This window comes from Tauraco erythrolophus, chromosome W (genome assembly GCF_009769465.1).
Source record: "Tauraco erythrolophus isolate bTauEry1 chromosome W, bTauEry1.pri, whole genome shotgun sequence".
NCBI classification, from domain to species: Eukaryota; Metazoa; Chordata; class Aves; order Musophagiformes; family Musophagidae; genus Tauraco; species Tauraco erythrolophus.
In genome coordinates, this window is record NC_141497.1 from 26,995,876 (window position 1) to 27,019,519 (window position 23,644).

At 45.6% G+C, this 23,644-nt stretch overlaps 1 protein-coding gene across 3 annotated transcripts in view; it reads left to right on the plus strand.

Annotated features, from left to right (window-relative positions):
• The window catches only part of LOC147526280 (kinesin-like protein KIF2A), a 102,371-nt gene that overhangs the window by 26,751 nt on the left and 51,976 nt on the right, over positions 1-23,644 (plus strand). For all 3 annotated transcript variants that reach the window (XM_086630246.1, XM_086630247.1, XM_086630248.1), the window contains exons 9-13: positions 4,387-4,477; positions 4,622-4,685; positions 5,106-5,197; positions 5,438-5,580; positions 6,257-6,461. In XM_086630246.1, coding sequence (XP_086486372.1) covers positions 4,387-4,477; positions 4,622-4,685; positions 5,106-5,197; positions 5,438-5,580; positions 6,257-6,461 — 595 coding nt within the window. The remainder of the gene's footprint in view (positions 1-4,386; positions 4,478-4,621; positions 4,686-5,105; positions 5,198-5,437; positions 5,581-6,256; positions 6,462-23,644) is intronic.

Genomic DNA, 23,644 nt, shown 5'->3' on the forward strand with positions numbered 1-23,644 from the left:
CCACCTGAGGCTTTAACTGCTAGGACCAAAGTCCCTTTGCAGCAGGCAACTCCAGTGAGCTGATGGGTTCCCCTTTCAACTCCTTGCTCACACACACACTCACTCTCTGGTGCTTCCTTTTCCTTCAGACTCAACTCTAGGTTTCCCACAGCAGAGTCTCAGGTTTCGAATCTTAAAAATTCTTAAAAAAAAAAAAAAATTATTCAGGTACAGCCAGAAAAAACAGCTCAAGCTGGGTGCCTCCAGAGAGGGACTCCGGACAAAGAAATCCCTGGACAATTATATCCTTACACCTATGCATCTGCCCCTCACATGTTCTTCATGTGCCCTTTTGGTCCAATGGTGATTTCTGGTCTGGCATCTTCTTATACCTTATTGGATTCTTTCTCTGTCTCCAGGCCATTAACTGTTCTTATCTTGCCGAGTTGCAACTTCTGCTGACAGTTAGCCTCCTTATCTTCTGGTATGTGCTTCTTGACCACCTGCTTGTTAGTAGAACATGGGAAAGAGAAAAAGTCCTAGACTTCGGATAAACACTACTTAGCAACAGCCAAAACATCAGTGTGTTATCAACATTATTCTCATACTAAATCCAAAACACAGCACTATATCAGATTCAAGAAGAAAATTAACTCTATCCCAACCAAAAGCATATCTAGGAGAAAATTCCCAGCTTGCAGCCTAAGGCTTCAGCAAGTCTTGCTACTAATGCTAAGCAATGGATTCCATTTGAACCAGAAAATGACTACTATAACAGTGACAGAGAAATATCTTAATTCTTATGTTAATCCAACAACTAGGAAGTGAAAGTTAGCATCGTATAGAATCATAGAATGGTTAGGGTTGGAAGGGACCTTAAAGATCATCTAGTTCCAACCCCCCTGCCATGGGCAGGGAAACCCTACACTACACCAGGTTGCCCAAAGCCTCATCCAACCTGGCCTTGAACACTGCCAGGGATGGGGCATTCACAACTTTGCTAGGCAACCTGTTCCACTGCCTCACCACTCTCAGAGTGAAAAATTTCCTTCTTATATCTAACCTAAATCTGCCCTCTTTCAGTTCAAATCCATTGCCCCTTGTCCTATCACTACATGCCCTTGTCAAAAGTCCCTCTCCAGCTTTCCTGTAGGCCCCCTTTAGGCACTGGAAAGCTGCTATAAGATCACCTCGGAGCCTTCTCTTCTCCAGGCTGAACAGCCCCAACTCTCTCAGCCTGTCTTCATAGCAGAGGCACTCCAGCCCTCTGATCATCTTCGTGGCCCTCCTCTGGACTCGTTCCAGTAGCTCTATGTCCTTCTTGTGTTGGGGACTCCAGAGCTGAACACAGTATTCCAGGTGGGGTCTCACGAGAGCAGAGTAGAGGGACAGAATCACCTCCCTTGACCTGCTGGCCACGCTTCTTTGGATGCAGCCCAGGATACAGTTGGCTTTCTGGGCTGCAAGCGCACATTGCCGGCTCATGTTGAGCTTCTCATCCACTAGCACTCCCAAGTCCCTTTCCTCAGGGCTGCTCTCAATCCTTTCTCCGCCCAGCCTGCACTTGTGCTTGGGATTGCCCCGACCCACGTGCAGGACCTTGCACTTGGCCTTGTTGAACTTCATGATGTTTTCACAGGCCCATCTCTCCAGCCTGTCAAGGTCCCTCTGGATGGCATCCCTTCCCTCCAGCGTGTCCACAACACCACATAACTTGGTGTCATCTGCAAACTTGCTGAGGGTGCACTCAATCCCACTGTCCATGTCTCCAACAAAGATGTTGAATAGCACTGGTCCCAGTACTGACCCCTGAGGAACATCACTCGTCACTGGCCTCCACGTGGACATTGAACCGTTGACCACAACTCTTTGAGTGTGACCATCCAGCCAATTCCTTCTCCACCGAGTGGTCCATCCATCAAAACCATGTCTTTCCAGTTTAGAAACAAGGATGTCATGTGGGACAGTATCAAATGCTTTGGATAAGTCCAGGTAGACAATGTCAGTTGCTCTTCCCCTATCCATCAGTGCCGTAACCTCATCATAGAAGGCCACCGAATTAGTCAGGCAGGATTTGCCCTTAGTGAAGCCATGTTGGCTGTCACCAATCACCATTGATGATCCTGATTGATGTTAGCTGCTAACATCCTGTTGGTGGATAAGAGAAAATTCATAGTAAAAGAATTATTAAAAGGCCTTGAAAATGAAAACTTGTGTCTTATGCTTGATATGAGAAGGATAGCAAAGTAAAATCTTTTTAGTCTGTTATCTTACACTAATAAAAGACTTCTAAACAGCAAAGCTATGCCCTTGGAAATTTCTGTCTCGATTGTCTACTGGTAGCATCTTTTGTTAATTGATATTGAAGAGCTGTGGGAGAGTGATCTTGCTGGTGAGATGTGCCTCTTGTAATAGTTTTCCTCCTGCTTAATAACCAGTTCTTGTAATCTCCTTCCTTCCTGTTATTTGTCTTTGTGAGCATAGTGTTTAAATGTGAGGGCTGGTTTTGACATACAATATTATTATGTTTTTGTATTGAGTTTCTTCTGGACAATTTTAATTAGTTACATAATAAATTAATAATAATATGGGAAAATATTGAAAGATTATTGTATTCATACTGAAACAGTAAATCTCTAGTCTGTGTAGTAGTATAGGCTTTTTCCTTCTCCCTCATATGGCATGATAATGATTATTACATGAAGGATAATCTGCTTCAAGGCCTCCTGCAATAACACAATTAAGAGGAAGATAGGTATCGTCGTCTGCTCTCACCAGAACTATCAGGGTCACAGTGGGGAAAAAAAAAAGTGAGAAGTTATTCCAGTTTTCTTCAGTATGCTAAAATTACTTACTATATTTCTGTAGTGAAAAACATTCTTGAGAAATGCACTATTCTTATTTTTTATTATTATTTTACTTAAGCTGTATTTTAAATATTTTTGAATCCATGAGTCACAACACTGAGTTGCAAGTTTTCCTTAGTATTAAAAAACATGCACTAGTGTGAATGGGTATGCCTTTTGAATTTTAAAGGAGAATCAGATTTTATATTTCTGAAGGATCAAGATTGCCAATAAAGGTTCTACTAGAAAGTAAGTTGGACTGTTTTGGCATAGTACCATTTGGAGTTTTACAAAAACTTTTCCAGATATGTTTGTATTTTGCCTTATATAAATTATTATAAATCAACAAAATAAATAATTTCAAACTCAATTAAACAAAGATAATGGAATGTGCTTCTTAGATGGATCAGTTTCTTGACATTTATATTTTAAATATAAAAAGAACAAACACTGAAACATGGGAATATCCTCTTGAGGACAAAAGAAGTATATGTTTGGAGGAAGCAAAAATGAAAGACTAAGACTGATCAGGAATCATCTTGTACATTTTTGATGAAAATTGATGATTCAGTTAAACTTGGATTTTTGCATAACCCTTGTTTGCTGAATGGCTTGGTCTTACCCATATTATTTTTGTAAGTGATCTTGTGTTTGTTCCAAAGTGGAATGAAAGGAGGTTGCAATACCTCAGTGTTTGTGTAAACAATTGTTCTTGTTTCTGTCACTAATCATACTTTATGTCTAAACACCTGGAAAAAGTTTAGAGAGACTGTTGCAGAGAGAATTTTACCTCCATCACCTAGTGGAGATAGCCCTCCATAAGGTTACCCTTTGCTTTTGGAGTTTTTAATGAAGTAATAGTGATAAGCAGCTGAAGTAGGAGCAACAACTCTACGTTTTTTAAAGTAAAAGTTAATTCTCTAAAATAGAAAAATGATACTTTGGAGAATATTTTTGACATATCAAATAATACTTAAGGGATAACTGGATTTTTCCATTCTGATGAGCTTGGGTATATGTTTTCTTGAGCCTTTTCTCAGCGTAACTATGTTCTCAAAATATTAAGACTTGCAATGTTGTTTTGGCCATCTGTCTTCTAAACTTAATCTTCAAAGCTGATTTAGGGAAAAAAACACCAAAACCAAAACTATAGCAGAATTTTTGTATTGGCAAAATCTAAATATTTATCTGCTGCACTGTCCTACTTCCATATCTTCTAATCCTATCTTCTTTAGGGAGCTCCAAACTCCATGTAGTATGATGTGCCATGTTGCATCATTAAAAGAAGGATTTTTTTTTCCTCAGGGTTTGAATGAGGATAATATTGTTGTAAAATAAATGGAAGACACTTTGTAGCTTTCGTTTAATTGTTTAGGATATTTTAATGCCTTAGAGCTGGTAGCGTCTTTAGTTCAGGAATTAATGTGGAGATGTCCTTTGGCCTCTCAAAGTACAGAACCAGTTTTGTCACTTCTGACCTTAAAATTTATAGTGTCCTTGTGGTCATGTGGCATCTTAAAGTAATTAAGTTTCTTAAGTACTGTTGTTTTTTGCATTTAAGGTTTACAGCTCGACCGTTAGTGGAGATCATATTTGAAAGGGGAATGGCCACTTGTTTTGCATATGGACAAACAGGCAGTGGAAAAACCCATGTAAGTATTTCTTCTACATGTCAGCAATACACTTCTTTTTATGTATGATACACTTTGATAAATTCTAATAAGTAACAAATATGTAAGTTACCGTTCTGTGATCTTTATAGTGTATTTTTGGCCTTTTTTTTCTTTTTAATTTAGACTATGGGTGGTGACTTTTCAGGAAAGAACCAAGATTGTTCTAAAGGAATATATGCACTTGCAGGTGAGACTTTATTGTTCTGTTGGCTTTTTGCAAATTAGTTTAAGTCAATATATTTCTACTCCCTGTTGTACAAACATAAGAGTCTACATATTTTGCATTACAGTGGAGCTTTGGTAACATAAAAAATAGTTCCTAGGTGTATAGTCTTTACGCAGTAAAGTAAATATATATACAGATAATTTCAAAAACGTTACAAATATAACTGATGATTAATTTAGTTTACAATTTTGAGGTCTTCTGCATCTTCCAATGTAATGTGGCAGTTTAAACTGCAGTGTTTTTTACTTGATTGACTGACCCTATCTGTTACACTTGAAAAATATGAGAGATGCTATAAAATAGACCAATATGCATTAATCAGTCTTCACTAAATGAAAATACATAACTAGATTTCTTTTTATTTTGGAAATGTATTCACAGCTCAAGATGTCTTTTTAATGCTAAAGAAGCCAAACTATAAGAAGTTAGAACTTCAAGTATATGCAACATTTTTTGAGATCTACAGTGGTAAGGTAAGTACCTGATCTTTTTCTGAGGAAGGTGGGATTTCTTTTTCACAAACAAGATTGTGAGCTTGTCACATAAAAGATTTCTTTTCTTTCTATACTAAAAGATTTATTTCAAAGAATTCTTTACACTTCCCTTCCAATCATGTTTGTGCATGGAATGCTTTGCATATTTTGATATGAGATTTGAAGCAAAAATGTCTTTTAAAGCTCCTCTTTAACTATTCTGTTCCCCTCCCACCCAAGGTTTTTGACTTGTTGAACAGGAAGACAAAATTAAGAGTGTTAGAAGATGGTAAACAGCAAGTCCAGGTGGTGGGATTACAGGAATGGGAAGTCAAATGTGTTGAAGATGTTCTTAAGCTTATTGAAATAGGCAACAGCTGCAGGTATCTCCCATAGCTTCCACCAATTTTTCACTGTAAATTAAAGAATCAGAACAAGATTTTTTTTGTGTCTCTCCATATTGATGACTTTTTAACATGCAGTAGTGTTTTTGCTAATGTTGGCTGAAAGTAAGGAATCTGCCTATCTTTTGAATAAAGATAGAGTTTTTCTCCTAGAGAGAAATACAGACTGATTTTTCTAGAGGATGTGAATTGCATGCATTATATAACCAGTTTACTGACTTAAATTCATTTATAATCTGGAATACTGCCAGATTCTTCAGTTCTAAAAGGCCTTGATATGTAGTGACAGAAGTATAAAATTTTTATGTTTTTGTTAAGATCCAACTTTAGTGTTTTTAAAATTAGCCTTGTGCATACACTGATGCCTGATCAGATTAAAATGCCATTGGCAGCCTTTTACATGTAACCTCTCTGATAGTCTGGAATCATTGGAGATCTGATTATTCTTGCTTTTAAGAGGGAGGTAAAATGTTACTAATCTTCCATTTCTGTTTGAAGAATTGGAAAAATAGGTATAATTATACTATGTACATCAAATTATTAAGATAAATACAAGACTCTGCCCTGAAAAAACTAATGTTCTGAGGGTAGTGTTTTTAACATGTATGGTCCTTTGCCTGTTCATATGTCCTTCTTTTCTTTCCTTTTGTTAAAGGACATCTGGCCAGACATCTGCAAACGCACACTCATCTCGAAGCCATGCAGTGTTTCAGATTATTCTCAGAAGGAAAGGGAAATTGCATGGTAAATTTTCTCTGATTGATTTGGCTGGCAATGAAAGAGGAGCAGATACTTCCAGTGCAGACAGGCAGACACGACTGGAAGGTGCGGAAATTAACAAGAGCCTTTTAGCACTCAAGGTAACTGAAATGTTTCCATTGCCTTTGAGTAGGTGGAAGCCTTCTACATATAATAACAATGATTTTTAAAATGAGTGGTTTTGCAGGCTTTGCTTCTCTACATTGTCTACTGATGTGACAAGTAAAATAACATATTGATTTTTCCTGTAAACGTCTGAAGAAACACTTGGTAATTCCCAATTAGAAACATTGCAGAAACATTGTGCTATCAGTTTGCATGTAGTTTAAAAAAAAAAAAAACCAGAAATACTCAGTAGTTGAATTGAACACTCCGTCCCGGAATAACAATCCTGAAACAGATAAGTCCAGACACCGCAATCCCAGACGAGCAAGAGGCCCAAAAAGAAAGCGAGAGAGAGAGAGCACTCCGAGAGTCTGAGAGTGAGAGCCCCGGAAGAGCAAAGGCACTTCTTTCTGGTTAACCCTCATTTTTATACTGGGCATGGCGCTGCATGATATGGAATACTCCATTGGCCAGTTCGACCCTCAATCCTAAATCTAAGTACAAATCATAAGGGGAGTCGTGGACCCCCCGTCCTGGCCATGCTCCCCCCTATCCTGTTGTGCTCCTGCACCCTGGCAAGAACACGGCAGTGTAATTGCTCACCATCTGGTGACCAACACCTGTCCCATCTCAGCTAACAATCCCAAAACAGGTAAGTCCTGACACCAAAATCCCAGACAAGTGAGAGGCCCAAAAAGACAATGACAGAGAAAGATAGTACTCCAAGAGAGCCCTTGGAAGAGAGTTCCTGGAAGAGCAAGAGCACTTTCCAGTCAACCCTCATCTATATACTGGGCATGACGTTGCATGATATGGAATACTTTGTTGGCATTTGGCCCTCAATCCTAAGTCTAAGTTCAAATCACAAGGGCAGTTGTGGGCCCTTTGTCCCGGCCATGCTCACCCCAGCATGTTGTGCTCCTGCACACTGGCAAGAACACGGCAGCTGAAAAGTCCTTGAGGCCTCAGTGCCAACTATAAACATCAGTGCACTATCACCATTCTTCTCAGAGCAAGTCTCAGACTAAAACCAAAACACAGAGCTCTTCTGGCTGCTAAAAAGAACTGACTCTGTCCAGGCTGAAACCAGGACAGCAGTACAGAAAAAAAGCCAACAACATAACTCTTTCTTGAGTACTCTTTGGGTACCTCATCAGGGACCCAACTCAAATGCCTCTATATGAATGTCCGCAGCTTAAGCAATAAACAAGAGGAGCTGGAGATGCTAGTGAGCCTGCAGTGCTATGACCTGATTGGCATCACAGAGACATAGTGGAATGACTCCTGTGATTGGTGTGTTGGACTAGAGGGGTATAAACTGTTCAGGAAGGACAGGCAGGAGAGATGAGGAGGGGGTGTTGTGGAGAAATTTTCCAGCTGCTGCAGCATCCTGTGAAAGTTCTTTCCCCATGCAGGCTAGCTGAGAAACACCTGTAGCTTGTTACACTGGGAAAGTTGAAACAGGTGCTGTAGCATTCAGCCAATCACTCTGGGAGTTGGATGGTCAAGAGACCAATAGCCTTGACCCATCTGGCGAACCATGTGATTTGTAATTAATTAAGGTGGGGCATTTCCTCCTAGAAGGTGGGGTGTTTCCTCCTAAAAGCAGGGCATTTCCCTCCTGAGTGCTGGAGGTGCATTTGGCCTGCTTTGGAGCTGTAGCTTTCTTGTTGCAACAGGGTGTTGCCCTCTATGTCAATGAACGGCTAGAATGCATGGAGCTCCACCTGGCAAGCGATGACAAAAGAACTGAGTGCCTGTGGGCCAGGGTGAAAGGAAGGGTAGGAGACTTTACAGTGGGGGTGTGCTACAGACCACCCAATCAGGAGGACCAAGTGGATGAGGCCCTACATAGGCAGATAGGAGTTGCTGCTTGTTCACAAGCCCTGGTCCTCATGGGGGATTTTAACCACCCTGACATCAGTTGGAAAAACAACACGGCGGGGAATGAGCAATCCAGGGGATTCCTGGAATGCATTAAAGATAACTTCCATATCCAAGTGATAGAGGAACCAACAAGGAGAGGTGCCATGTTAGACCTCGTTCTCATCAATAGGGAAGGGCTGGTAGGTAATGTTGGACTCGTGGGTAGCCTTGGCTGCAGTGATCATGAGATGGTGGAGCTTGAGATCCTAAGGGCAGCTAAGAGGGGGAAGCTCAGCAAGCTTGAAACCCTCGATTTCAGAAGAGCTGACTTTCGCCGCTTCAGGAACCTCCTTGGTAGTGTGCCATGGGATAAAGCCCTGGAGGAACTGGGAGCCCAAGATTGCTGGTTGATTTTCAAGGATCATCTCCTCCGAGTTCAAAGGCATTGCATCCCTAAAAGGAAGAAATCAGGCAAAAACACCAGGAGACCTATATGGATAAACAAAGAACTCCTGGCTAAAATCAAATACAAAAGGGGAGTACACAAAGCATGGAAGCAGGGACTGGTAACCTGGGATGATTACAAGGAAGTTGCTCGTGTACTCAGAGACCAGGTTAGAAAAGCTAAGGCCCTGACAGAGTCAAATCTGGCCAGCGATATTAGAAATAACAGAAAAGGATTTTATAGGTATGTGAGAGAAAAAAGAAAAACGAGAGAGAATGTGAGGCCTCTCCGGAAGGATACAAGTGACCTGGTTACTGAGGACATGGAGAAGGCTGAAATGTTCAACAACTTTTTTGCCTTAGTCTTCACTGACAACCACTCGAACCACACCACCCAAATCACAGAGGATGTTGGCTGGGTCTGGGAGAGTGAAGAACCACCCAGAATAGGAGCAGATCAGGTCCGGGAACACCTAGAGAACCTGAAGGTGCACAAGTCCATGGGACCTGATGAGATACATCCACGGGTCCTGAAGGAACTGGCGGCTGAAGTTGCTAGGCCACTAGCCATCATATTTGAGAGGTCCTGGCAGTCTGGTGAGGTTCCTACAGATTGGAGAAGGGCGAACATAACCCCCATCTTTAAAAAAGGGACCAAGGACAACCCAGGAAACTACAGACCAGTCAGCTTTACCTTTGTGCCAGGTAACATCATGGAACAGATTCTCCGGGCAGCTGTACTAAGGCACATAAAAAATAACCGAGTGGTTGGTGACAGCCAACATGGCTTCACTAGGGGCAAGTTGTGCCTGACTAATTTAGTGGCCTTCTACGACAAAGCTACAGCGCTGGTTGATGTGGGTAAAGCAACGGATGTCATTTTCCTGGACTTGTGCAAGGCGTTTGACACTGTCCCACATGACATCCTTGTCTCTAAAATGGAGAGACACGGATTTGACAGATGGACCACACGGTGGATAAAGAACTGGCTGGATGATCGCACTCAAAGAGTTGTGGTCAATGGCGCAATGTCTACATGGAGACCAGTGTCAAGCGGTGTTCCTCAGGGGTCTGTTCTGGGTCCAGTGCTGTTCAACGTCTTTGTCAGCGACATGGATGATGGCATTGAGTGCACCCTCAGTAAGTTTGCTGACGACACCAAGCTGTGTGGTGCTGTGGACTCACTTGAGGGAAGAGATGTCATCCAGAGGGACCTTGATAGGCTTGAGAAATGGGCCAGTGCTAACTGCATGAGCTTCAACAAGTCAAAATGCAAGGTCCTTCACCTGGGTCGGGCCAATCCTAGGCACAAATATGAACTGGGCACAGAGTGGGTTGACAGTAGCCCTGAAGAGAAGGATTTGGGGGTGTTTATAGATGAGAAGCTCAACATGAGCCGGCACTCATGTGGCCCAGAAGGCCAACCGCATCCTGGGATGTATCAAGGGAAGCGTGGTCAGCAGGTCAAGAGAGGTGATTTTCCCCCTTTACTCTGCTCTTGTGAGACCCCACCTTGAATACTGTGTCCAATTCTGGTGTCCCCATCATGAGAGACATAGATCTGTTGGAGTGTGTTCAGAGGAGGGCCACAAAGATGATCCAGGGGGCTGGAGCACCTCTGCTACGAGGACAGGTTGTGGGAGCTGAGATTGTTCAGCCTTGAAAAGAGAAGACTTCGAGGGGACCTAATAGCTGCCTTCCAATACCTGAAGGGAACCTACAGGAAGGCTGGGGAGGGACTTTTTACAAGAGTGTCCACTGACAGGACAAGGGGAAATGGGTTTAAGTTGAAGGAGAACAGATTTAGATTAGATCTTAGGAAGAAATTCTGCAGTACGAGGGTGGTGAGACTTTGGAATAAACTGCCCAGAGAAGTTGTAGATGCCCCCTCCCTGGAGGTGTTCAAGGCCAGGTTGGACGGAGCCTTGAGTAGCCTGATCTAGTTGAGAGGCGTCCCTGCCCATGACAGGGAGGTTGGATTAGATGATCTCTAAGGTCCCTTCCAGCCTATGCCATTCTATGATTCTTTCCTACTTAGACATTTTTTGTCTTCCTTACTATGGCTTAAATTGGGCATAGCATAGACAGCCTTATTCATTTATGTAATGAAAAATTAATCTATTCCTTTTTTAATATCCTGGTAATGACTAACATTAGTAATTGTAGTGATTGTGGTCATTATTGTAGTGGTTAGTGGTTTTAGGAGAACCTTGAATAGCCAAGATACTGGTAGTTTTGGGGCTTTTTACTGCTCAGTAGAAATACTAACATATGACATGATTGATAAAGGTGTTATAATGTTAGAAGAGACTCATAGGAAAGTTTATAGAAGGCTGGAGATGGGTTGGTATAACTACAAACTATTCCTGAAATTGACAGTATCCTTAAAAGCAGTGCTAGTATGTCATGTGAATATCACTATGAATGCTAGCATTCATATTACTCGTTTCTTCAGAAGATGACCCCATAAGTGGTTCTTCTAGCTTTTCAGAATGGAAACTTTGTTTTTCCTGTTTTTCTTAAAACAAATGTGCTGGGAAAAAAAGTTATTCTTAAGTTTGTACTTGAACCTCCCAAACTGCAGCTTGTAGCATTTACCCCTAGCAATATTCTTAAAGAAATTCTTTGTCCTAGGTTTCCTGCAGCAGAGGCTCAGACATCAGATTCCAGATTAAAAAAATAAATAATTTGAGTGGTACAGCAACAGGAGCAGCTCGAGCTGGGTGCCACTGGGGAGGGACCCTGAACAAAGGAATCCCTGGGCATTTATACTCTTACAGTCCATGCACCGGTTCTTCATGCACTGTTCACGAGCCTTACACACGCCTCTTGGTCCAATGGTAATTTTTGGTCTGGGATCTTCTTTGTTCCTTATTGGATTCTTTCTCTGTCTCCAGGTGACCTGTTAGCCGTTTCTTATCTGGAGGAGTTGCAGCTTCTCCTAACAGTCATGACCCCCTTGTCTTCCAGCTTGCACTGGTCTCAGGGCTTCCCTTCATGTAACTAGGCAACAGTTCAAGATAAGTAGTTCCGCTTTCCTAGGTGATAGTTCCCAGCTTGTGGCCTAAGGCTCAAAAATCCCCCAAACCCCAGAAACCCCTAGTAGTTGAATTTGAACGCTTTTCTGATATCCACCTAAAATGAGAGATGACTGACTTTGGTACTCAAGGTCTGAAATACTAACGAGATATTCTTACTGATCTCAGTATATTTTTGGGGTTTAAGAAAAGAGGCCCCACAATTTCTGACTGCCTCTGTTAAAAGAAAAAGGAGGGTAATTGTCATAGGTGATTCCCTTCTGAAGGGAACAGAGGGGCCAATATGTCGACCGGACCCAACCCGCAGGAAAGTCTGCTGCCTCCCTGGGGCCTGGGTCAGGGACGTCACTAGGAAACTCCCTGGTCTGGTACAGCCCTCTGATTATTATCCATTACTGGTCATGCAGGTCGGTACTGAGGAGCTAACAGAGAGAAGTCCAAAGGCCATCAAAAGGGACTTCAGGGCATTGGGGCAATTGGTCGAAGGGTCAGGAGCCCAGGTAGTGTTTCCTTCAATCCCTTTGGTGGCAGGAAAGAATATAGAAAGGAACAGAAAAACAGACTTGATTAACAGATGTCTCAGAGGCTGGTGCCTCCAACAGAAATTTGGTTTCTTTGATCATGGGGAGGCTTTCACTGAACCAGGTCTGATGGCACCGGATGGGACTTGCCTTTCTCAGAGGGGAACGAGGGTCTTAGCTCAAAAGCTAGCAGGGCTCATTGACAGGGCTTTAAACTAGATTTGAAGGGGGAGGGGGGGGAATATCAAAAATGACAAAGATATGCTGGAAGTACCTGTAGAACAGAAGGGAATTCCAGCCGCTCCAGCCAGGAAGTCAGATTAATCTGGGGCCCAACTTAAATGCCTTTATGTACAGGATCTTTTAGGAAGGACAGGAAAGGAAGAAGAGGAGGAGGAGTTGCCCTCTATGTGAAGGACCAGCTAGAGTGCATGGAGCTGTACCTGGGAACGAATGAGGTCCCGACTGAGAGCTTATGGGTTAGGATTAAAGGGAGAGCAGGGACAGGGGACATAGTAGAATCATAGAATCATAGAATCGTTAGGGCTGGAAAGGACCTTCAAAGGTCATCTAGTCCAACCCCCCTGCAAGGAACAGGGATATCTCCAACTAGATCAGGTTGCTCAGGGCCTCGTCCAACCTGGCCTTGAACGTCTCCAGGGATGGAGCATCCACCACCTCTCTGGGCAACCTGTTCCAGTGTTCTACCACTCTCATGGTAAAAAATTTTTTCCTAATATCCAACCTGAATCTACCTCCCTCTATTTTAAAACCTTACCCCTTGTCCTATCACAACTGGCCCTCCTGAATAGCCTCTCCCCATCTTTCCTGTAGGCCCCCTTGAGGTACTGGAAGACCGCTATAAGGTCACCCCGGAGCCTCCTCTTCTCCAGGCTGAACAGCCCCAACTCTTTCAGCCTGTCCTCATAGGAAAGGTGCTCCAGCCCTCTTATCATCTTCGTGGCCCTCCTCTGGACCCTCTCCAGCTGGTCCATGTCCTTCTTGTGTTGGGGACTCCAGAACTGGATGCAGTACTCCAGGTGAGGTCTCACGAGGGCAGAGTAGAGGGGAAGAATCACCTCCCTTGACCTGCTGGCCACGCTCCTCTTGATGCAGCCCAGGACGTGGTTGGCCTTCTGGGCCGCAAGAGCACATTGCCGGCTCATATTGAGCTTCTCGTCCACCAGTACTCCCAAGTCCTTCTCCTCAGGGCTGCTCTCGATCCATTCTCCGCCCAGTCTGTATTTGTGCCTGGGATTGCCACGACCCAGATGTAGGACCTTGCCTTTGGCCTGGTTGAACTTCATGAGGTTGGTACAGGCCCACCTCTCCAGCCTGTCGAGGTCCCTCTGGATGGCATCCCTCCCTTCCAGCGTGTCGACAGCACCACACAGCTTGGTGTCATCGGCGAACTTGCTGAGGGTGCACTCCATGCCACTGTCCATGTCACCGACAAAGATGTTGAAGAGGGCCGGGCCCAACACGGACCCCTGAGGGACGCCACTCGTGACCGGTCTCCACTTGGACATTGAGCCGTTGACCACTACTCAAAAGTGCACAAGTCCATGAGACCTGATGAGATGCATCTGCGGGTCCTGAGGGAACTGGCAGATGAAGTTGCTAAACCACTATCTATCATATTGGAGAAGTTGTGGCAGTCTGGTGAAGTTCCCACTGACTGGAAAAGGGGAAACGTAGCCCCCATTTTTAAAAGGGGAAAAAAGAAGACCCCGGGGAACTCCAGGCCAGTCAGTCTCACCTCTGTGCCCAGCAAGATCATGGAGCAGGTCCTCCTGGCAACTATGCTAAGGCTCATGGGAAACAAGGAGGTGATTGATGACAACCAACATGGCTTCACTAAGGACAAAGCCTGACAAATTTGTTGGCCTTCTACAATGGGATTACAGCATTGGTGGATAAGGGAAGAGCAACTGACATCATCTATCTGGACTTGTCAAACCTCATGAATTTCGACAAGGCCAAGTGAAAGGTCCTGCACATGGGTTGAGGCAATCCCAATCACAAATACAGCGTGGGCGGAGAATGGATTGAGAGCAGCCCTGAGGAGAAGGACTTGGAGGTGCTGGTTGAGAAGCTCAACATGAGCCGGCAATGTGTGCTTGCAGCCCAGAAAGCCAACCGTGTCCTGGGCTGCATCAAAAGAAGCGTGGCCAGCAGTTCAAGGGATGTGATTCTGCCCCTCTGCTCTGCTCTCGTGAGACCCCATGTGCCTTAGCATGGTTCCCAGGAGAATCTGCTCCATGACCTTGCCAGGCACAGAGGTGAGGCTGACCAGCCTGTAGTTGCCCGGGTCCTCCTTGTTCCCCTTTTTAAAAATGGGGGTTATGTTCCCTCTCTTCCAGTCATCAGGGACCTCGCCAGACCGCCACAACTTCTCAAATACAATAGCCAGTGGCTTGGCAACTTCATCCGCCAGTTCCTTCAGGACCCGTGGATGGATCTCATCAGGTCCCATGGACTTGTGCACCTTCAAGTTCCTCAGATGTTCCCGAACCTGCTCTTCAAGTACAGTGGGCGGTGGTTCATCCTCACAGTCCCTGCTAGTTCTTTCCACAGCTTGGGCAGTAAGACAAGAGGCTTTATCAGTGAAAACTGAGGCGAAAAAGTCATTGAGTACCTCAGCCTTCTCTATGTCCCGGGTAACCAGAGCACCAGTATCCTTCCGGAGGGGGCCTACGTTCTCCTTGGACTTCCTTTTGTCCCCTACATACCTATATGTTGCTCACCAGCCTGGGCTGCAGCACCAGGGACGCTGTTGCATCTTCCACAGCCAGGAGGAAATGGCCTGCCTCTTGTGGGCAGGATAGGTACCTTGAGTTGAGTAGTTAATTAGTAGTTCATTATCTCAACTCAGTCCAGCTGGATAAGAATGATTAGTGCCATAATTCCCCCTTTTTGTTTTACCATTTTTTCTGTTTTCACAAAGGCTTTATGGGTGAGCAGAGACCCGGCCCATTCATCCAACTCCAGCACGCTTCCCTCCCGCGAATACCACGTCGGGGCTTGCGGCTTTACCTTCTTCTCCAAAGGACTCTCGCTCGAGCTCCCGGCTCCGGCGCTGGCTCCGGCTCTTTTGGCTCGGGCTCCTTAGGCTCGGGCTCTCGGCTCGGCAAGGGAGTCGGGGCTTCCCAGGGCTTTCCAGGGTCTCATCGATGTATCACGTTGGGGTCACCAGTTGTTGCTCACCAGCCTGGGCTGCGGCACCAGGGACACTGTTGCATCTACCACAGCCAGGAGGAAATGGCCTGCCTCTTGTGGGCAGGATAGGTACCTTGAGTTGAGTAGTTAATTAGTAGTTCATTATCTCAACTCAGTCCAGCTGGATAAGAATGATTAGTGCCATACCTATAGAAGCTTTTCTTATTGCTTTTTATATCCCTTGCCAAATTCAATTCCTTCAGGGCTTTAGCCTTCCTCACTTGATCCCTGGTCACTCGTACAGCTTCTCTGTATTCCTCCCAGGCTATCTGTCTCCGCTTCCACCCTCTATAGGCTAACCTCTTCATTTTCAGTTGGTCCAGGAGCTCCTTGCTCATCCACGCGGGCTTCCTGGTCTTTTTGCCCGACTTGTTCTTCATCGGGATGCACCTCTGCTGAGCTTGGAGGAGGTGCTCCTTGAATGTGGACCAACTTTCCTGGGCCCCTCGTCCCTCCAGGGCCGCCTCCCATGGCACTTTGCCCATCAGGTCCTTGAAGAGGCCGAAGTCCGCCTTCCTGAAGTCTAGGGCACAGAGCTTGCTGTATAGTTTACTTGCTGCCCCGTGGATCTTGAACTCCACCGTGTCGTGGTCACTGCAGCCAAGGCTGTCCTTAAGTGTCACATCGCCCACCAGTCCCTCTCTGTTGGTGAGCACAAGGTCGAGCATGGCACCCCTCCTTGTCGGCTCCTCTATCACCTGCAGGAGGAAGTTGTCATCCACGCATTCCAGGAACCTCCTGGACTGCCTGTGCCCTGCTGTATTGTCTCTCCAACAGATGTCAGGGTGGTTGAAGTCCCCCATGAGGACCAGGGCTTGTGACCGCGAGGCTGCTTCTCTCTGGCTATAAAGCGCCTCATCTGCTCTGTCCTCCTGGCCAGGTGGCCTGTAACAGACCCCTACTGTAACATCGCCTATCCGTCCCCGTCCTCTAATCTTGACCCATAAGCTCTCTGTCAGCTCCTCCTCCAACCCCAGGCAAAGCTCCACGCACTCCAGCCGGTTGCTGATGTAGAGAGCGACACCCCCTCCTCGTCTCCCCTTCCTGTCTTTTCTAAAAAGCTTATACCCCTCCATGTTGACACTCCAGTCATAGGAGTCGTCCCACCACGTCTCCGTGATGCCAATAAGGTTGTAGCCCTGCTCATGTGCACGCATCTCCAGCTCATCCTGTTTATTTCCCATGCTGCGTGCGTTGGTGTACATACACTTCAGCTGGGCCTCCGACAAAGCCGACTCGCTGGCTGGAGCAACAGGTGTTCTCTTGGACGGCAGTGTAAGATCGTTCGAACATACCTGCGATCCTTCCTCAGCTTCTGGACCCTCGGTGCTGGCACTGGTGCCATGCTGACAGCGGTATAAGTCTGACTTCTTGGCTGGAGTGGCTGAAATTCCCTTCTTCTGTTCTACAGGTACTTCCAGCATATCTTTACCATTCTTGATATTCCCCCCCTCCCCCTTCAAATCTAGTTTAAAGCCCTGCCAATGAGCCCTGCTAGCTTTTGAGCTAAGACCCTGGTTCCCCTCTGAGAAAGGCATGTCCCATCCGGTGCCATCAGACCTGATTCAGCGAAAGCCTCCCCATGATCAAAGAAACCAAACTTCCATCGGAGGCACCAGCCTCTGAGCCATCTGTTAATCAAATCTGATTTTCTGTTCCTTTCTATGTTCTTTCCTGCCACTAAAGGGACTGAAGAAAACACTACCTGGGCTCCTGACCCTTCGACCAGTCGCCCCAATGCCCTGAAGTCCCTTTTGATGTCCTTTGGACTTCTCTCTGTTAGCTCATCAGTTCCGACCTGCATGACCAGTAATGGATAATAATCAGAGGGCCGTACCAGAGCAGGGAGTTTCCTAGTGACGTCCCTGACACGGGCCCCAGGGAGGCAGCAGACTTCCCTGTGGGTTGGGTCCGGTCGACATATTGGCCCCTCTGTTCCCTTCAGAAGGGAATCACCTATGACAATTACCCTCCTTTTTCTTTTAACAGGGGCAGTCAGAAATTGTGGAGCAGACTGACTCCCCTTAGGCAACCCTCTGCGTGGGCCCTCGTCTATGCTTTCTTCTTTTGATGAGGTTTTAATACCGATGGCAGTCTGATCCAGCTTTGGAGACACCTCCAAGCAGGGACAGCCATCACCCTCCCTGTCATCCAGTTCCCCTCACGGAGCACTGTACTTGTTACATAAGGTCACCTGGGGGAGCGAGGGAATTGCCAGGCAATTGTGCTTGCCTCGCCGAGCAGGGACCTTGTGCCATTGCTCCTCGTCCCCTAATTCCTCACATTCCCTGATCCTCTTTACCCTCTCCACTACTTTCTGCTCTGCCACAACCAGATTATGGAAGCTGTCAATTTCCTTCTCACTTTCCCTAATTATTCTTAACCTATTCACCTCCTCCCTGAGTTCCAGCACTTCATCCTGGAGCTGCGCCACCCGGCTGAGCAGGTCATCGACCTGCTCGCACCTCACGCAGCCATCCTCAGGGTTGCTCCCAGCTACCAAGGATAAGCTGTGACATTCCTCACAGCCTGTGACCTGAACACCCACATCCCTTCGAGTGGGTGCTGAAAGCACATTTTTCCTCCTCCGAGTCGCCACCATGACTCCCTGATAAGATGAAGTACCTCAAATCCCATCCAAGGAGATGTAGACTGCAGCAGTTGTCCCCACATTAGGCAGGAACAATAGCCTTCCTCAGCTCCTTCGCGGTGGGCAGTGACTAGTCGTTGCCCTCCCTGAGACTATTTATAGCCCAGTGACTCACAGCTGTGCTGGCTCCTCCCCGGCTCTCGCAGCAGCCCGCCTACGCCGGCACCGCCCCCAACAGCGGCAGATCTGGTCCCGGCTAGAAAATGCTTCCAGAAAAGCCCTAGAAAAGAGCTTTTCTTCGGCTTTTTCCTGCAGTAGCTCTCTCCAGTCGCAGTCTTACCTGCTCTGAAGTGGATCTCCGCAGAAAATGTAGTAGTAGGGGTCTGCTACAGACCACCTGACCAGGAGGACTGGGTGGATGAGGCCCTCTACAGACAGATAGGAGCTGCCTCACGTTCACGAGCCCTGGTCCTCATGGGGGACTTCAACCACCCTGATATCTGTTGGAAGGACAACACAGCAAGGCATAGGCAATCCAAGAGGTTCCTGGAATGCATGGATGATAACTTCCTTCTCCAAGTGGTAGAGGAACCAACGAGGAGAGGTGCTTTGCTGGACCTTGTTCTCACTAACAGTGAGGGGCTGGTGGGGAACGTGACGCTCAAGGACAACCTTGGCTGCAGCGACCATGAAATGGTAGAATTCAAGATACTTAGAGAAGCAAGGAGGGTGCATAGAAGGCTCACTACCCTGGATTTCAGGAAAGCAGACTTTGGCCTCTTCAAGGATCTCCTCGCTAGAGTACAATGGGACGAGGCCCTGGAGGGAAGAGGGGCCCAAGAAAGCTGGCTAATATTCAAGGATCACCTCCTCCAAGCTCAGGAGCGGTGCATCTCAACAAAGAGAAAGTCAGGTAGGAACACCAGGAGGCCCGCATGGATGAATAAGGAGCTCCTGGACCAGCTTGGGCACAAAAAGAAAGCCTTTAGGGGGTGGAAGCAAGGACAGGTAGCCTGGGAAGAATACAGAGAAATTGTCCGAGTAACCAGAGATCAGGTTAGGAAAGCCAAAGCCCTGATAGAGTTAAATCTGGCTAGGGACATCAAGGGCAACAAGAAAAACTTCTATAGATATGTCAGTGATAAAAAGAGATCTAGGGAAAATGTAGGCCCTCTCCGGAAGGAAACGGGGGACCTGGCTACCCGGGATATGGAGAAGGCTGAGGTTCTCAACGACTTCTTTGCCTCAGTCTTCACTGGCAAGAGCTCTAGCGGCATGGCCCAAGTCACGGAAGGCAAAGGCAGGGACTGTGAGAATGAAGAACTGCCCACTGTAGGAGAAGACCAGGTTCGAGACCATCTAAAGAACGTGAAGGTGGACAAGTCCATGAGACCTGATGAGGTACATCCGCGGGTCCTGAGGGAATTGGCAGATGAAGTTGCTAAGCCACTATCCATCATATTTGAGAAGTCGTGGCAATCTGGTGAAGTTCCCAATGACTGGAAAAAGAGAAACATAACCCCCATCTTTAAAAAGGGGAAAAAAGAAGACCCAGGGAACTACAGGCCAGTCAGTCTCACCTCTGTGCCCGGCAAGATCATGGAGCAGATCCTCCTGGCGACTATGCTAAGGCACATAGAAAACAAGGAGGTGATTGGTGACAGCCAACATGGCTTCACTAAGGGCAAATCCTGCCTAATTTGGTGTCCTTCTATGATGAGGTTTCAGCATTGATGCATAGGGGAAGAGCAACTGACATCGTCTACCTGGACTTATCCAAAGCATTTGATACTGTCCCACACGACATCCTTGTCTCTAAACTGGAAAGACATGGTTTTGATGGATGGACCACTCGGTGGATAAGGAATTGGCTGGATGGTCGCACTCGAAGAGTTGTGGTCGACGGTTCCATGTCCACGTGGAGGTCAGTGACGAGTGGTGTTCCTCAGGGGTCAGTACTGGGACCAGTGCTATTCAACATCTTTGTTGGAGACATGGACAGTGGGATTGAGCGCACCCTCAGCAAGTTTGCAGATGACACCAAGCTGTGTGGTGTTGTGGACACTCTGGAGGGAAGGGATGCCATCCAGAGGGACCTTGACAGGCTGGAGAGATGGGCCTGTGAAAACATCATGAAGTTCAACAAGGCCAAGTGCAAGGTCCTGCACGTGGGTTGGGACAATCCCATGCACAAGTACAGGCTGGGCGGAGAATGGATTGAGAGCAGCCCTGAGGAAAGGGACTTGAGAGTGCTAGTGGATGAGAAGCTCAACATGAGTCAGCAATGTGCACTGGAAGCCCAGAAAGCCAACTGTATCCTGGGCTGTATCAAAAGGAGTGTGGCCAGCAGGTCGAGGGAAGTGATTCTGCCCCTCTACTCTGCTCTCGTGAGACCCCACCTAGAATACGGCGTTCAGCTCTGGGGTCCCCAACACAAGAAGGACATGGAGCTACTGGAGCGAATCCAGAGGAGGGCCACGAAGATGATCAGAGGGCTGGAGCACCTCTGCTATGAAGACAGGCTGAGAGAGTTGGGGCTGTTCAGCCTGGAGATGAGAAGGCTCCAGGGTGATCTTATAGCAGCCTTCCAGTACCTAAAGGGGGCCTACAGGAAAGCTGGAGAGGGACTTTTTACAAGGGCGTGTAGTGATAGGACAAGGGGTAATGGATTTAAACTGAAAGAGGGCAGATTTAGGCTAGATATAAGAAAGAAATTTTACACTCAGAGGGTGGTGAGGCACTGGAACAGGTTGCCCAGAGAAGTTGTGGATGCCCCATCCCTGGAAGTGTTCAAGGCCAGGTTGGATGAGGCTTTGGGCAACCTGGTGTAGTGGAGGGTTTCCCTGCCCATGGCAGGGGGGTTGGAACTAGATGATCTTTAAGGTCCCTTCCAACCCTAACCATTCTATGATTCTATGATTCTATAAAAAATAAAGTTACCTGTATGACAGACTTATTTGTCACTGTTAATTAATTAACTAAAGAAGGAGAGAGCTGCCTGGCGGAGAAGGACCTGGGGGTGTTGGTTGACTACCGGCTTGATATGAGCCAGCAGTGTGCCCAGGTGGCCAAAAAGGCCAATGGGATACTGGCATGTATCAAGAATAGTGTGACCAGCAGGAGCAGGGAAGTGATCCTGCCCCTGTACTCGGCACTGGTGAGGCCGCACCTGGAATATTGTGTCCAGTTTTGGGCCCCTCGCTTTAAGAGAGATATTGAGCTCCTGGAGCAAGTCCAAAGAAGGGCGACTAAACTGGTCAAGGGGCTGGAAAATAAAACTTATGAAGAGAGGCTGAGGGAGTTGGGGCTGTTTAGCCTGGAGAAGAGGAGGCTGAGGGGAGACCTGATTACGGCCTATAAATACTTGAGAAAAGATGGTGGGGAGGTAGGGGAAGGACTCTTTACATTAGTGATGGGTGATAGAACAAGAGGAAATGGACATAAGCTTAGTCAGGGGAGATTCAGGTTGGATGTTAGGAAGTATTTCTTCTCTGAAAGGGTTGTCAGCCACTGGAATAGGCTGCCCAGGGAGGTGGTTGAGTCCCCATCCCTGGATGTGTTTAAGAATAGGGTGGATGATCTACTTGAGGATATGGTTTAATGGGGATTAGGGATGGTTGGACTCGATGATCTCTAAGGTCTTTTCCAACCTAGAAATCTATGAATCTATGAATGAATCTATGAAAACAACACAACGGCACTATATCCAGAAAGAATTTATAAATTGATTAAAATAACCCTTGAAGGTCGGAATCCATTTTTGGCTGCTCTTTATGGCAAATTTTCTGATACGATCACTTTGCAGATTTTCATACGTTAATCCAGAATACATCAAGAGAGCTGAAATATTATTTAAATATTCAAATGCTTTTTTTGTTTGTTTTATAATGCTCGGAAGAGGTTCACTTTAAATAGGAAAAGTAATTTTTTGGTCTCAGTTGGAGAAAGAGTAGTTTCGAATGGCCCAGAACTTATCTCTGTTCTTGATTAGCTTTGCTTAGGTTTACTACTCTCTGCACCAGCACTGTGGTTTTTATATAAAGAGTCTAAACCCAAAAATCACTGTGCTTACTTTTTTATCCCAGTATAAACTTGGGAGAAGACTTGTATCAGACTCTAAGCAGATCTCACAAAACACCACAAAGTTGTAACATGTCGTTACAAAGTTTTATGTCATGTCGAAGAATTGGAAGCAGCAGTTCCAAAACTGTGGCCTGTTTTAATTTAGTATCAAAATAAATAATGCAAACAACATTGTGTTGACGTTATCACTTGTTTCCAAATGTAGTTCAATAAAGCTGTTTTGGTTTTTTAGTTTACTTGCTGATTTTGTGCTGGCTAGTGCCTTCAGTGCAATACCCATGCAACAAACCTAGTCCATTTTCATACAACTTGTCTTTAATTATAGTGAAAGGCTCTGCTGCTGCTGTACTGGTGGTTGTGATCTAAATTATATGGGGAAGGGGAAATAAAAATAAGTGGCGGTCTTGCGGAGGTCTAAACAGTGGTACAAGAAGATATAAATGTTTCTCAATGATATGTTAATTTTCTGTTTTTCATCTATCCCCAAAAACATTACACAGCTTTTTCCATTTGTATTCAAGACCCTTGAAGTTATTGTCAAGTTTGAATTAAATTAGTATGGTCTGAGGAGTGGTTTTTGGTGCTAATCCAGGATTTGCTATTTGCATGTGGATATCAGTCCTGTCTTAACCTGTTCAGATTTTCGGTACAGGAAATTATTTCTGTAATGTCTCTACGTGGAAGTAGTGTGGTCATTGTGTTACCTGGTTTTCTGAGCTGTGATAAAAAGCAAAAGTAGTTAAAAATTATATTAATTTAGAAGCTATAATCCTATAATCCTTTTACTATTAAGGAGACAATCCAGTTCTAATTTTTCAAGAGTGAGCAAACTAAAAATCATTATAGTAAATTACAATATCTTAATTAATCTTGTTGGTTGCCATATCAGTAATTCAACATACACATTTGTTATTGTTTTTAGTTTGTAATGTCACTTGTTGAAAATCTGTTGCCTCTCTTCCTGTCTAATCTGCTTTTCTCCTTATGCAAAGTATAGTAGTAATGTACAAATTAAAAAATTTCAAGGAATGCACTGCCTTGCTGTCCTGGTTTTAGCTGGGACAGGGTTAGCTCTTCTTTTTAGCAGCTAGAAGAGCTCCGTGTTTTGGTTTTACTCAGAGGCTCGCTCTGAGAAGAATGCTGATAGCAAGTTGATGTTTGTGGTTGGACATGAGACTCCAAGGACTTTTCAGTGTGCCGGAGTGCAGAAACACGGCGGGATAAGGGGGGAGCATAGCCGGGACAAGGGGGACACGATTCCCCTTGTGATTTGTGGTGGAACTTAAGACTGAGGGCCAAACTGGCCAATTAGTATTCCATATCATGCAGCGTCATGCCCAGTATAAAAGCGAGGGTCAGCCGGAAAGAAGGGCTTTTGCGCTTTGGCTCTTTCGACGCTTTTACTCTTTTGCGCTTGC